This window comes from Macrosteles quadrilineatus, unplaced genomic scaffold (assembly GCF_028750875.1).
Source record: "Macrosteles quadrilineatus isolate MER2022 unplaced genomic scaffold, UCM_ALF_1.0 Scaffold_4__1_contigs__length_99947679, whole genome shotgun sequence".
Classification (NCBI taxonomy): domain Eukaryota; kingdom Metazoa; phylum Arthropoda; class Insecta; order Hemiptera; family Cicadellidae; genus Macrosteles; species Macrosteles quadrilineatus.
Genome location: NW_026542597.1, coordinates 94,306,502 through 94,323,162, shown reverse-complemented (window position 1 = coordinate 94,323,162; position 16,661 = coordinate 94,306,502). Strand labels below are relative to the sequence as shown.

The window sequence follows — 16,661 nt, the reverse complement described above, 5'->3', positions numbered from 1 at the left end:
GTAAATATTATTAATTAGTTCTCTTAATAAAATTCAAATATTGATACACTTTTTTTATTGAGTTTAACACTAACATTTAAACCACTTAATATTTTTATTAGTGATGGGCGGATCCAAGAAAATCTCGGTACCGGATCCGGATCCAGATCTTGAGATCTTAAAAAATTTGGTTCCGGATCTTCAGATCAGGGTGTCTACCAACCGGGAAATCCGGGAAAACCGGGAATTGTACTTAAATTTTTACTGGCCATGAAATGTACGGGAATTGTCCTTAAATGCTAGACAATGTCCTTAAATTTTTAATGGGCTATAATTTTATTGATCGCTAGTTGGTTAGGAGCACATAAAAGGTTTATCAGATGTTTGTTTACATTTTTATATTTTATTACTAGAGTAATTATGCAATAAAAATCCCATTAACAATCTCAAACCCATTAATATTTTATCACGACAATCAAGTGTCAAGTCAAGTACTTCCAAGAACTGTTGACTCAGCAGCTAGCTCATAAAAGTTGTATCACTTTTATTCCTTCACAACTTCTTTTTTTATCACACGGTACAAATTCCCTATTATAATAATAATGTTTGTTTACGATCTTCATAATTTATTACTGGGGTGGTGATGCAATAAAAAACCCATTAGCAGTCCCAAATCCATTAACATTTTATCACGACAATAACATTTTATCTCGACAATAATTGTTGTTGATTAATATGGGGTTAATTAATAATGAAATGATTTATGGATGAATGTACCTTTGGAATTATGTCGGACGTAGTGAGCGGCAAGGAAGCGGCGCGGGGTCGAGTTGCGATGGTAGATGGTAGAATGTCCTCAAGACGAAGGCACAACACTTGACACTATCTTCTTGTGTTGAAGTCTTGATCTTGATGTCGGAATAACGCACGTCTAAAAGTCTATACAGTCCAAAATGAGCGCTTACAAGAAGTTCCTACGCGACCGCGGTAGACCGGAATGGGAGGATTCACTGTTAAACTGACTTTACACACTGGTTAATACAAGTAATTTAATTTAAAGAGGAAAAATGTTATGAGTACTATACAAAGGGGCCATGGACGATTCCGAGTGGCAATAATAGAGAATTAAAACTATAAGAGGGAAAGCCACAATGGCAGAGAAAATTAATTATGTCAGAGTGACATGTGTTAGGTAAACCCGGCAACCAACAGACTGGGCAAGCGTCCCGATGCGACGCTAAAACTTCGCAAAAATATCCTTCCGCCAAGTTAACCAATGGGCATTGTGCTGACCCCACTAGGTTCAATTGAAAACCCCTCCTCTCTCTCTGTCGGCGGCAAATACAAATGCATAAATTATACATAGTACAAGAAATAAAAACATTTTCCTGAAAACTTACTTAACATACCGGCGGCTTTGAATCAATATGATTGATTCAACAATAGATGAATGACACACAATTCCATAGAAAAAATAAGTAAAACATTGCAAACATGATATGAAACTATTTACTATTTACAAGCTAAATCCGTTTGATTTTAGTCTGTGTGACTTATAAACGGCAGCAAAAACACTTTGACTGCCGGTCGAATGAGAGTACCCTGTGGAGTTTTAAGCTTGACCACACGCACAATGTTATCGTGTGCAGTAGTCACATCAATCACTCGACCTAGAGGCCAACTTAGCGAAGGTGTTTTTTGATGAATATGGTCAATGAATAAGTCCACGATGTGATGTTTCTTTGGCAAAATACCAGGGTGACGAACATCTTCAGTTACGTCTGCATGTTTCAGACGACCACCTACACGCAAGAGGCCATCTTGATCGAGGAAAGGAGTCAAACGTTGTAATCTAGTTGAGCAGGGTTTGTTATTCTGTAAAGCTAGAATATCTTCAGCGAAGGAGGCCCTTTGAATAAGTTTAAAAATCCGAAGTTGGGCAGTTTGTGCTTCAGATACAGAGATAGGTCCTACACGACGTTCTTGCCGGCGGCTGTGATCGACGAAGCGGAGAATGTAGACCATCACGTGCAGGAGTTTAGACCATGATGAATAACGAAGAAGTAAATCCCAGGGAAGTTGGGGAGTAATGGTAAGCACAGTCAATGGAGTAGATTTAACTTCGTCCAGATTATCTAAATTTATGGGGTTGAAGTTAGAGATTGGCCAATCCGCAGGGGGGAGTTGTAGCCAGGCGTGTCCGTGCCACCAAAGTGAGTGGTTTACCAATTCAGAAGGTAATATTCCTCGTGACGCACAGTCCGCAGGATTGTCGGTACTAGACACGTGTCTCCAACAATGGGAGGGAATGAGCTCTTGAATTTGAGCCACCCGGTTCGCCACATATGTCTTCAGACGATACGGGAGAGTTTTTATCCATGAGAGGGTTACAGTAGAGTCACACCACAAGGTTATGGAGTTAATGGTTAAGACACTAGAATATTGAGAACGTACATATTGGACTAATTGAGATAGCAGATGCGCCGCGCACAACTCTAGCCGTGGTAAAGTCACTTTCTTCAAAGGTGCAGCACGAGTTTTAGATATTATCTGAGTGACATGCACATTCTGATCAGCGTTAACGTCTCGCAAATATACCACAGCAGCATAACCAGCCTCAGAAGCGTCCGAAAAACCGTAAAGCTCATAGACACCGCTTGAAGAGAATATAATTGGTCGGGGAATCGACAGTCTATCAATGTTCTGTAGATCGGCTACGAAATTATGCCACTTTAGGTCGAGTTCCGAAGTTAGGGGTTCGTCCCAAGAGATACCGGAAGTCCATAGTACTTGCATGAAGCGCTTGGCAATCATGACGCAAGGGGACAGAAAACCACATGGGTCGTAAATCCTGGCGATTAAACTTAGCACTTTGCGCTTTGTCGGAGATTCACAAGAGAAATTGAGATTGTATTTAAAACAATCTGTCACAGGAGACCAATAGAGTCCTAAAATGGAGAACATAGGGTCTGAAGAGGCTTGAAGAAACACAGGAGATTCTTGATGAGAAATAGGCAATTTTTGTAACAGTTGAGGACAGTTAGACACCCACTTTCTTAATTCAAAACCGCCTAAGCGGAGGAGTTCAATTAATTGATCTTGCAGTTCCAAAGCTTCTGCTTCAGTTGATGCTCCAGCGATTAGGTCGTCCACATAGCTGTGATGTTGAAGGATTTGAGCCGCTTCTGGGAAGTTAGATCCTTCATCCTTAGCCAATTGCTTAAGGGTCTTTATGGCAAGGTATGGTGAACAATTCATGCCATATGTCACAGTGGTCAACTGGTATGTTGACAGCGGAAGTGAGGGGGTTTCACGCCAAAGGATAAGCTGATACCTTTGATCGTCTTTATGGACTTTTATTTGCCGATACATCTGGCGGATGTCACAAGAAAAGACAAATTTATTTATCCGAAAATGTAACAGAATATCACAGATATTGTTCTGTAATTTCGGACCCATGAGAAGAATGTCATTCAATGACAGACCAGAACTGGTCTTTGAACTCGCATCAAAAACGACGCGGAGTTTAGTAGTGTTGCTTTGAGCTTTCAATACCCCATGATGCGGGAGGAAATAATGTGGCTCAGATAGAGCGAGGTTTGGGCACATTTCCATATGTCCTAGAGAATGATATTCCGACATGAAGCCTGAATAAAGGTTGCGAAATTCCACATTGTTTGAGTGTTGCAGTTTCCTTTCTAGAGATTGGAAGCGTTGTTCAGCGATAGGCTTAGAAGTGCCAAGGGTGGAAGGAGAATGTTCACTTGAAAATGGCAGTCGTACAGTGTAACGTCCGGAAGAGTCACGAGAATGCGTGGTATCAAAAAGGGTATCGCACGCAATTTCTTCAGCAGATTTTCTAGAACAGGAAGGCAGTTCCTCTTGAGTCCAAAAACGTTGCAGTGAAGAGTGGAGGTCAATATCCGCAGTGGAGAGGAGAGATATAGAGAGATGAGAGGCTGTCGGAGAAGGAGTAGAACACGGAGCTGTTCCAGCGATGACGTAACCAAAAATGGTACCAAGAGCATAAGGCATTTGATCGCCTAACGAGTGACATTCATTTGTTAGCACTTGAGGAAATAATGCACATCCTATAAGGACGTCAATGGGACCCGGCTTATGGAATGTTGGGTCTGCGAGAACGAAAGGTTTCACCTTCTGTAGTACTTCCGGGGTGAGTTCCACACTCGGTAAGTCGATAGAGATTTTTTCTAAAATATGAAAACAGTGTTTTTGGACAACTAAGTGGCCTGAGAGTGACTCAACATTAACACTAAGTGAGCCTTTGGTTTGAGTGAGAGACTGAGCTAGCCCCGTGACAGAGAGATTAGAAGGGTGGCGTCGAGTACCCAAGAGTTGAGCAGCTCTCTCAGAAATAAAGTCGGACATACTACCAGAATCTAGTAATGCTCGGAATACAAAGGAGTGGCCATTAGCAGCGGTGAGTTTTACTAACGCCGTGCTGAGAAGGACAGTACTGTTATGGGGAACATTTTTTTGCTGAACAGAACAAGTCATCGAAGTCGAAGCACTCTGTGCAGACGTGGGCACGGGAACTGTAGCAGTGGGGCGCTGCGAGTGACCTTGAGTATTGCTAAAATGCAGAAGTGAGTGATGCTTATTGCCACAAGTTATACAGGAGAATTTAGATTGGCATTCCTTTACATGATGCAGACCGAGACAAGAGATACATCTTTGGTTATTCTTAACGATCTGATAGCGATCGTTTGGAGATTTACCTTTGAACAACTTACATTTATATATTGTGTGACCAGGCTTACCACAGCAAAAACAAGAATGATCCATAAATGTTGACGATTTATTAGCGGCAGACACCATGGCTACGCTCTTATTAGAGGAAAAATGAACTCTTTTGTCCATTTTGAGTTTAGAAGTGTTAGCTTGTGAAGCCTTTAAATCTGGTTGGGAGTGCAAACTTGCATCTTCAATGTGAGAGCATTCTAAGTTTAAGAAATTAATTATTTCCATTACTTTAGGAAGGGAGTGAGTCTCATCTTCATCCCTTTTGCTGTTTTCACGGTATTGCTCAAGTTTTTGAACAGTTTTACTATCGAGCTTTCGCAGCAAATGAGCAGATAAAAGTGGATTATTCTCCGTAATGTCATGATCTAGGGCCTTAAGGGATTCTGAATGCTCATAAAAAGTGGTTATAAAAGACCTTAGCTGTTTAGGGTTACTACTGGAAACAGATGGCAGATCCAAGAGATTGTTAAGGTGTAAGGTAGTCAAGCGACGAATATTGTGATATCTATCACGCAACAACTGATAAGCAATCAGATAGTTAGCAGCAGTAAGATTAAGTGATTTCACTAAGTTTAATGGCTCTCCAGTCAGGACGCTGAGTAGGTATTGAAACTTAGCTACATTAGATAACGCAGCGCTTTTATGCACAGTAGTATCGAACAAATTAATAAAGGAAATCCACTTGAGCGGTGACCCATCAAAGCTTTGTAAATTTAGTTTAGGCAATTTAACACCAGACACAATGGCGGTGGGAAAATGTGGACCGCCAGTGCTGTCAGAGAGTGTTGAATGTGGAGTGATAGGGTCCACTGCAGTATTTGTTTCAATCACGCTAGATATGCGGACGTAAAAATCATTAACGTCATCAACATCTTTAGATAAGATAGTTTCCTCAGCTTCTTTGCTTTCAGACTCGATGATTCGCTGTAGATTTGATTCAAAATCCGCACGTTTCTTTTTGAGTTCAGAAAATATAGTGTTTAATTGTCTAATTTGCACCGGAGTTAGCGGAGGATCACTAGCGGTAATCTTGCTTACCGTCTCTTCGAGTTTCGCAAAACGAGACTTAATGAGGTCTGTCGACTTACGATATGTTTCATACTTGAATTCCTTAGCTGGCATTTTGATAGAGAGATTAAAACAATTAAGCGTTCATAGGTTACACTACAATAGGCCTACCATTAACAATGAAATCAGAGTCTTAAAGTTTCAAACAATACTGTACAATAATTAATTAATTTATTTACTGCCAGCCGGTATGATAACAAATGAAAAGAAATTAATACAGAATTAACACTAGCCTTCATAATAAAGCTTACAGTAACTAGGCTCATGGATTCACAAATCTATGGGAAACGAAACAGTTTTTCCCGAAAGAGACAAGTTTATCGGTAATTCAATATTTGAACAAAAAAATACAAGAGATAATTCTGCCCAAAACGGCGAAAAAATGAACTTCAGAGCTTCACCCAGTAGATTAATTCGAGTATGGAGGTCACTGCAAACAATAACTAAGTTAAATATTATTAAATATTAACTAACGAATGGCTAATATGGAACAATAAATAGGTCTAAGCTTGTTGATTCAATTATCAGCTAGCCTATTTTGAATGTCTAGACATTGAACATAAATATATTACATACATTGAAAGATTGAACCACGATATGATCGAGAGTAAACAATAAACAAATATCAACAGTGAAACACGAATAAAACTAAATAATATTGATGGCTACTAGATTAGATTATCCTAAAACAACATTGACATGGATTAATTTGACAAGATACGTTTCCTTATAATACAGTCAAAGAACACAATTAAATTATGTACTGTAGTATTAAAAAACTCTCGAATGTTATTATAATATTCCCTTTTACACAATAAGTTGTTGACTCATTTAAGATACCTTTAATCTGAGCGTAAACAAGTAACACATAACATAGATTGAAATACAAAAGGTAGTTTATTTGTAAACCTAACTCTGAACGAGATTGTCAGTATGTAAACAAATGGTTTCTATTTTTAGTGAATCGTCTGCATTCGCGTTCAGCACAGCTGACAGAACGGATGTTCGTAACAATGCACTATGCTAGAGAAATAATATTTTATCGGTAGCCCTAGCGTTACACTAGAATCACCTGTTGCAGACAGAGAGAGAGAGAGAGAGAAAAGAGAGAGAGAGGGGAGAGAGAGAGTGAAGGGGGAAAGAGAGAGAGGAGCTGTAATGCCACAACGTACGTTTGGGTTTGGAGTTTGTTTGTAACTATGGTTGTAGCTGCGCATGTACTTTTGGTAGTTACAGTTAAGCCCCGCCCTTCGTGTTCAACAAACTAAGGAAGCCAATATGGCGAGCTACTCTTCTTTTCAGTTTTGATAGACACATTGAAAATTGAATACCTAATAAATATTTTTTGACTTCTGACAAAGTTGACTGTATGAAACATAAATCCCACAGGACTATTTCAAATAAATCCCAGCTCGAAGGACCAATGATTAGTATGGGGTTAATTAATAATGAAATGATTTATGGATGAATGTACCTTTGGAATTATGTCGGACGTAGTGAGCGGCAAGGAAGCGGCGCGGGGTCGAGTTGCGATGGTAGATGGTAGAATGTCCTCAAGACGAAGGCACAACACTTGACACTATCTTCTTGTGTTGAAGTCTTGATCTTGATGTCGGAATAACGCACGTCTAAAAGTCTATACAGTCCAAAATGAGCGCTTACAAGAAGTTCCTACGCGACCGCGGTAGACCGGAATGGGAGGATTCACTGTTAAACTGACTTTACACACTGGTTAATACAAGTAATTTAATTTAAAGAGGAAAAATGTTATGAGTACTATACAAAGGGGCCATGGACGATTCCGAGTGGCAATAATAGAGAATTAAAACTATAAGAGGGAAAGCCACAATGGCAGAGAAAATTAATTATGTCAGAGTGACATGTGTTAGGTAAACCCGGCAACCAACAGACTGGGCAAGCGTCCCGATGCGACGCTAAAACTTCGCAAAAATATCCTTCCGCCAAGTTAACCAATGGGCATTGTGCTGACCCCACTAGGTTCAATTGAAAACCCCTCCTCTCTCTCTGTCGGCGGCAAATACAAATGCATAAATTATACATAGTACAAGAAATAAAAACATTTTCCTGAAAACTTACTTAACAGTTGTATTCAAGTACTTCCAAGAACTGTTGAGTTTTATCACGGTTATATCTTTACGACTTTCCCCAATTCTATTTTATCATAAAAATAATAGTTTTATGATGACTGTTAAATGTTATCTCTAACTCAGTCAGTATTTTCGTGAATATTCAATTTGCCGCTGGCATTGCCTACTGCCATAAAACTGTTAGGTGCTACATATTAAACTTGTAACCAATCTAATCTACAATCTTATTTGTAAGTTAAAATATTTGTTATAAATATTTTATCTTTCTATTGAGAAACCACAAGCATATTTGTTGTTTGCATAATTTTTTTTTTCGTTGTTATGCAAGCCTACTCGGTCTCAAATTATGTCATTGCATGTTCTGTATCTTGTCTTACATTGTTAGATGTGGCTGTTTAAGGCTTAAATGTTTTTTAGTTTCCTAATTACGCGCTACCCATATAAAATAATGTTAATTTTTTTTTTACTTTTTGATTTTTTTAATGTTGTAATATTGTTTATAATCAAAAGTTGACACCCACTATGTGTGCCAGAATTTCAACCGTTTTGCCGTATCTCAAGCCGTTTTCGAGATATAAGCGTTTTTAGACAGTTTACGGACTTAGACGATTTTTCATGGTAACTTTTATTTGTAGCCTACCCATATAAAATAATGTTAAATTTTTTTTACTTTTTGATTTTTTTAATGTTGTAATATTGTTTATAATCAAAAGTTGACACCCACTATGTGTGCCAGAATTTCAACCGTTTTGCCGTATCTCAAGCCGTTTTCGAGATATAAGCGTTTTTAGACAGTTTACGGACTTAGACGATTTTTCATGGTAACTTTTATTTGTAGCCTACCCATATAAAATAATGTTAAATTTTTTTCTTACTTTTGATTTTTTAATGTTGTAATATTGTTTATAATCAAAAGTTGACACCCACTATGTGTGCCAGAATTTCAACCGTTTTGCCGTATCTCAAGCCGTTTTCGAGATATAAGCGTTTTTAAACAGTTTTACGGACACTGCCCCAAGAGCCAAGTTCGCGGTCACGGGACTGGGGAATCCCCAGGTGGTGACGTCACCGGGGACGAGTCTATATATAGAAGTGGCATAGTAATGTCAATGTATTATAGTTAAAAATAATGATTTTGAAACAGTTCTGAGAAGAAAACCGCAAAAATACGGGTAGCCGCGTACCGTACCGATTATGTACCGAGAACCGAGGTACAAAATATTCTACCGTACCCGGTACCGACCTTCAATTTTCTGTACCGCAGACCCCTATCATTAATAGATCCCAAACCTATTTTATCGTGAAAATAATAGCTTTATAATGGCTGTTAAATTTCACTTCTTACTTGTACTTTCGGCTTGAAGATTCAATTTGCCACGGCCAGTCCCTAGTGCCATAAAACTGTTTATGGTTTCATATTAAACATGTAAATAATCTTCAGTCTTATTATGTAAGTTAACCCCTTTTTTTATGGACATTTTATCTTTCAATTGACAAAACCACAAGCATTGTTGTTTGCAATAATGTTTTATCACTATGTAGGCCTGCTTGGTTTCAAATTATGTCATTGGATTTTCTGTATCTTTGTCTTATATCGTTGGCTATTCATGTTTCAATGTTTTTTGTTTCCATATATTTATTTATTGAGTTGTATGCCTTAAGCAATCACAATCTTATGAACTAGAATGATGATAGTAACTTTGCTGCTATTATAACCTCATTGTTTGTTACTCAGTTTATATAGGCCCTCCTAAATAATTAGGTTTAGGCCTGGGTATTTTGATTCTTGAAAGAGCTGTAAAATATATTAAGAAAATGTAATTGAGCCTAAGATAAACAACTAATGATTGCTATGTGTCGATATTAACTTTACAAATGAAAATAAAATAATCTTACTCTGTGCTTATTGCTTATTAATAGCCGCTTACCATACCTTGATTTTGTACTAAGAATTGAGTAACAATATGCATTTTTTTTTTTCAAAAGTAGTCGAGAACCTAAGTGTGCCAGGGCGAATCATGCCAAATCAATCCGCCTGGATTGGATAAGCTATGTTATGAAGTTTACGTGACGGATGGAGATATTTGTCGCTTTTGCAGGAGACAATGATTGCGTTTCTCTGTTACACTATAAAAGCTTTACCTAAAGTATAGGTAGGCCTATGTTTGTGTACTTTCAATAAATTTCTATTTTGTCATTTTTAACTCTTAGCTATTATTATTTACTTTTCTCTCTGGTACAACTACAGTGAATAACAAGATTAATACAGTTTGACAAATCAGGAAAATTATTCGGTAGGCCTAATGACACCGACAAAGGTTACGGCAAATTGTCCTTAAATGTACGGGAATTGTCCATGAATTTTTTATTCAGAATGTAGTAGACACCCTGTCAGATCCGGATCCAGATACACACTGTCATAAGGGCGGGTTAAAAAAAACGTAATTAATAGAAGCCAATTTAAATCATACTGTTTAAAATTAAATTGGTAATGTTTTAAGGTTGATATATCTTATATATAGAGTAATCTCCAGTTGAGCCCATAATCCCTCATTTTTTGGGGACACTAAAACTTTTCAAAATCATAAAATGAAACTGTGCTAAATTTGCACGACCACCAAAAGGGTATCTGTGTATATTTTACTATAGTTCGATCTTGAATATGCTATATCGTGGTTTTTGCATGCAGCATCCAATTTATTTATGCCTGGAACACCTCTTGTTGATCTCTTTTTTTTTTTCAAAAGTAGTCGAGAACCTAACGTTGTGCCAGGGTGAATCATGCCAAATTAATCCGCCTGGATCGGATAAGCTATGTTATGAAGTTTACGTGACCGATGGAGATATTTGTCGCTATCACAGGAGACAATGACTGCGTTTCTCTATTACACTATAAAAGCTTTACTAAAGTATAGGTAGGCCTATGTTTGTTTACTTTCAATAAATTTATATTTTGAAATTTTTAACTCTTATCTATTATTATTTACTTTTCTCTCTGGTACAACTACAGTGAATAACAAGATTAATACAGTTTGACAAATCAGGAAAATTATTTGGTAGGCCTAATGACACCGACAAAGGTTACGGCAAAGTGTCCTTAAATGTACGGGAATTGTCCATGAATTTTTTATCCAGAATGTAGTAGACACCCTGGCATGGCCAGCCATATAAATTGTTTGCATCAACATATAAATACGAAGACATGGTCAAGCCATATAAATGGTTTGCATCAACATATAAATACGAAGACATGGCCTAGCCATATAAATTGTTTGCATCAAGATACAAATACAAAGACATGGCCTAGTCATATAAATTGTTTGCATCAAGATATAAGGTATACATTGAGACCTTGCCTTGCCATTTATGTTATTTGCATCAAAAGACAAACACTTAGACATAGCCTTGCCATATAAATTCTTTGATATTAATTTTTGTGTTACAGCTTTGTGTTAGTAAAGAAATCGGGGAAAAAATCTGTCTTGTACATGAATACAGACAGCTTTGTGTTAGTAAAAAAATCGGGAAACAATCGGTCTTGTACATGGATACAGATAGCTTTGTGTTAGTAAAAAAATGGATAAAAATTTGAAAAAATCGGATCCATCAAAACCGGATCCAGCCCAAGATCCAGAATTTTTTGGATCCGATCCGGTGCCGGTTCTAGCTCGGATCCGGCGGATTCGGTAGTCCGATATCCGGATCCGACCATCACTAATTTTTATCCAGCTGGTCAATCTAGTTTTGTATTTTTATCTATATATAAAGCCAAAAGTACCCATGAACTTTTGAGAAAACTACAAGTCACACCCCCATAAACCATATACTTAAAATGTTCGTCATGACGAGAAACCTTGCGCAAAATTATCCATTATTCCATAAATTGCCTTATAAGGACGTAATTGCTTTCCAAAGGGAACTTTCCATTTACCTAATGTTAAAAATACCTCAGCTGTTATTATTTGTTTGTATTCTGTTTTGTTTATTTCATCTTAACTTACCAATCAATAGTTTTATTAATTCTAATTTAGTAAAACGGGGTGGAGCCCTTGGGTAACAGCTAGTTTTTATAACGTAAAATTATGTTTATAAATCAGTAAAACCAATAAGGGCCATGTTGTTATTTTCTAAATTTTTACTAATAATTAGTTTTTTTAAGGAAAAAGTTAATTTGGTCAAAAACACCGATGCGCCTCTTGGAGCGTTAAATAAAAGAAAACCATATTGATATTACTAATACTTTTGTTTCCAGGTTCGTGATGGCCATATCCCGCACTTTCCCACTCTTCATGGTGTTGTCATGGGTTTACACGTGTGCTATGATCGTAAAATCTATCGTGTACGAGAAGGAACAACGACTGAAAGAGACTATGAGAGTGATGGGACTCGGCAACCTCGTACACTGGCTAGGATGGTTCATAGACAGTATTGTGCCCATGATGGTGACAATTACTATGCTTACTGCCATCTTGGTGGTGAGTGTGTAACATATATTTTGATGGTATTAGATTAGGGATGGTATTGAAAACTAGCACTAGGCCTATATATAAAATTTAAGAGAACACTACAAATTATTAATAATAAAATTTTAATATAATTTTGTAACCTACAGTAAACTCTCGGTTATCCACAAGTGGATTAACCTTATTGCAGATTAATGGTGATTGCAAAAATATCAAAATATTATGCAACTAATATGCTACTAATAAAGAAATTATAAAGTGACGGTCAAATTGTTTAGCATGAGAAGGGCCAAAATATCGTGGACACTGGACAGACTATAGAGCTGCTGTTGTTTCCTTCACCGACCATCGATGAATCACCGATTACAACCAATGAGTTGATAAGTCAAATTTTGTATGTGTTAAAAAAATTCGTATTACCAACCCTATACATTGGCTCTCTAATATTATTTGTTTTTTTTTTTCAAAAGATGTCTGTGAAACAAAGTTGATGTGTGAATACTGCATTTAAAATGTTTACCAAAACCTTTATTTATAGCTTATACATTCAAAGTCAATGTTGACTATTTCCCAGGTATTTTAGGTTATGTTTGCATTATTCACGATTTTGACCATTCACTATCACTCAGCCAAATTATGGTGGATAATCGGAAATCTACTGTATTTGTGAATACCACAATGTTAAGGCCTATACTCAAATAGTTTTGAAAACTATTCTTTACAAATTTAAAGCTGATAACTCTTAACTAATCATACAATTAACTTTTCCAGTACGGTAACATTCTAAAGAACGCAGACCCCATGCTGGTGTTCACCTTCCTCAGTGTGTATGGAGTGGCCACCATCGCTCAGGCGTTTCTTCTCTCCACCTTCTTCTCCAAGGCCAATCTCTCAGCCGCTTGTGGAGGAATTATCTTCTTCATCCTCTACCTCCCGTACAGCTTCCTCGTACGTTGGATCCTCTTCATGAGTCCGTGGATCAAAGCTTCCCTGGTGAGACTCTTTTGATTATTAATAATGACTAGGTGAACCTTTGCGAATTCGCACGAATAATAAATTAAAATTATGATATTATAGCAACTCTTTGTTTGAAGTTCATTGTTGGTGATGGTGAGTTAATGTTGTTCAAAGGTTTATTGCGGACATTTTCCATCACGAATGTAAAAAACAATACACAACGTTTCGGGATCTGGAATCTGATCCCGTCTTCAGGTGAAAAAAACTTAACTAACACATTACAACTAACAATACACAAACGCCCAACCTAAGTTGGAATACACTACCGAGGGTAGTAGTCAAAAAATATGCACAGTGCATATTTTTTGACTACTACCCTCGGTAGTGTATTCCAACTTAGGTTGGGCGTTTGTGTATTGTTAGTTGTAATGTGTTAGTTAAGTTTTTTTCACCTGAAGACAGGATCAGATTCCAGATCCCGAAACGTTGTGTATTGTTTTTTACATTCGTGATGGAAAATGTCCGCAATAAACCTTTGAACAACATTATAGCAACGTCGTTAGAAGTTTCGTCGTTGTATCGACGTTGGTCTTGAGCTCGATCGTTGGCTATATGCATGCTAAGGTCTTTTTGCTGTTCAGTAGGAGTATTTTGCAGGACGGAGCTCATCATGCTGAAAACTTGCTCTTATGGATTAATATCAACCAAATGTTGAGTCAAAATTTCCATGAGTTCAGTGCTGTAAAACCATTAGCTTTGTTTAGAAATTCTTTCTTGAACAGCGGTTTCGACATCCGTAGATATAAGCTTTGGCATATGTGGGATGCTCCCCTTCTGACGGTTGAATGGTGCCAATTAAGTGATAAATTGTGTCGTGCACCTTATACATGAAAGACCCTCCATCGTTGTTCTTCAATTTTAGCTCGAGTGCTGACCATTGCGAGCGCAGAGTTGTACGATCTAATGTTCTCTTTGTAGTTTCTCCTCAAATGATTTGCTCCATTAAGTTACTTTATGGCAGCAGGATAAAAATCCTTCGCCTCGTCCTCTTTGTTCTTCTTTAAAATGTAGCTCACCACATTTCTGACATTTTAATGCCATCTCGCCAAGTGAATGCTGCTGAATTCTTGTATTTGTCAGTGCAATTTTGTAAGCACACGTTGCCACTAACTGTTCAAGCTCCCGCTAAAAATGTATATAAACAGGAAACAGATAAACCGTGAGAACGCTCAAATTATGAAGACTACTAATACAGCCGTAGGAAATATTTTTGGCATCGATTCGGGGAAGTGACTGGATAAACAGAGGACCGGATATTCGGAGGCGGAATATTAGGTAGGGGTTCTACTGATAAAAAAAAAATAATCAAAAGTAATTACCAAACAACAATAACAGTAGTAGCTGCTGTTAATTATTTTACAAGAAAATTGAATGTCAAATTTAATTATAGTAGTCATTATCCACGAATCATTTCACCTTGATGCAAATTAATCACGAGCAATTAGTTGACAAGTTAAATTCTGTGTATGTTTTCATTTTTGTTATTACCAGACCTATACATTGGTTGTATATTGGTTTTTATGTATTTATAACCAATACCTAATATGGTCCAATATTATCTGTTGTACAAGTGTGTAAAACAAAGTTAAAAGGTACCGGTATCTACAATGCATTTGAAAGATCTAATCATTAACTAAACCTGTATTAATGCTTAACTATACATTAAAAGTCTATTTCGTTATTCCCGAGGCACTTAGGTTAGTTTTGCATTATTCACATTTTTGATTATCCACTTTCATTCAGCCACTCTAATGAGTTGTAATATTTTGTACTGTCCTTTGTCGTATGTCCTCAAACATTTTTTTTGCAGGCTTTGTCGTCTAATGTTGCGTTTGGTCTGGGGGCAGGCTACTTATCCCTGCTGGAGGAGAGAGGAACTGGCGTGTCGTGGCCAGACTTGTGGCAAAGTCCTCTCTACGGAGATGACTTCAACTTGGGCTTGGTGCTGGTTATGTTGATGGTGGACACTTTCTTGTACTTTTTACTCACTTGGTACATCGAGGCTGTGTTTCCAGGTAAAAATTCACTTAGTAATTTTCAGTATTTTTTATTGTTTTGTTCCTAAATTGTACTATTCCAACTGATCCATGCAATTTATTTTGTCAACTATAGTTTAACACGGGTAACCGTGGATGGTTCCCACGAGGATAAACTAAAAACTCTTGCAGCAATAAACTTTGCTATCTATCGACTACTTCTTCCATTGCTGCTTTGAAATTCTCTGTGGAAGGCCTCTATACTGATCTCATCCCCACAGTTGTGTATGCGTGCACAGTTGTGTATGTGTGTACAGTTGTGTATGCGTGCACAGTTAGGTATGCACACACAGTTAGGTATGTGTGCACAGTTAGGTATGCGTGCAAAGTTAGGTATGCGTGTCCCTCTTAAGCAATGTGACCAGTTGTGTATCCAGAAATTTGCCAGTGCGGGATCAATCACTAGCATTGTATAAAAATATGGGTCTCCTATCAAAATAATTCTTTTTTTTTTTAATCAGAGTGGAGCTGTTCCCATACATTCCCACTCCACTACACCACTTAATTTGAGGGATATGCACTGGGTTTAATATGCTAGAAACTAATGCTGTATTTAATTTATGAGACATTGGTAGAATAGGGTTGATATTTGTTGTTCTCTAGATGCTGTTTATTTTGTTGAATGTAGGTGAGTTTGGGATCCCCAAGTGTTGGTACTTCCTGGTCACCAAGTCCTACTGGTGTGGAACATCCTGCAAAACCGACTTAACTGACAGCTCAGATAAGCTGATTGAAAATGAAGTGTGTAAGTTATCACTATTCTTTATACAACTCTTCTCTTAATTTTTGCTACATTTGCCCGGGCTATAGGTAATGTTTCCACTGCTTTCTTTTCAATATATCTATCTATATACTCAATAAAATAAACATTTTACAATAAGTAGAGGTGTGCGGATAGTGAAATTTCATTTCGGATCGGATAGTTGAGGCTCGGTTCGGATCGGATCGGATATTGGGAGGTTCGGATTAGGATATTTTTGGATTCGGATAGTTCGGCGCGGTTAATAATAAGCTGCATATGTATTTTTAACCTATAAAACAATGTAAAGCTGTGTAAATAAACTTAAATGACGATTTTGAACTATAGAATTTCAAATTAGCCAAGTCCACAGTTTTCTCTCTCTTGAAAATCACAATTCACAACATTTATTTTCAAAAGTTGGTTGCTTGAATTAAGTACACTAGCAGCCGAAATCTTCACACAACACCTTAGCTCAGCAGGACTG

The 16,661-nt window shown here is 37.4% G+C and overlaps 1 protein-coding gene across 1 annotated transcript in view; it reads left to right on the top strand.

Moving 5' to 3' along the window:
- Window positions 1–16,661, top strand: part of LOC128991495 (phospholipid-transporting ATPase ABCA1-like) — a 236,586-nt gene that overhangs the window by 84,863 nt on the left and 135,062 nt on the right. The window contains exons 16-19 of the mRNA XM_054414419.1: window positions 12,172–12,394; window positions 13,154–13,375; window positions 15,210–15,414; window positions 16,064–16,176. Coding sequence (XP_054270394.1) covers window positions 12,172–12,394; window positions 13,154–13,375; window positions 15,210–15,414; window positions 16,064–16,176 — 763 coding nt within the window. The remainder of the gene's footprint in view (window positions 1–12,171; window positions 12,395–13,153; window positions 13,376–15,209; window positions 15,415–16,063; window positions 16,177–16,661) is intronic.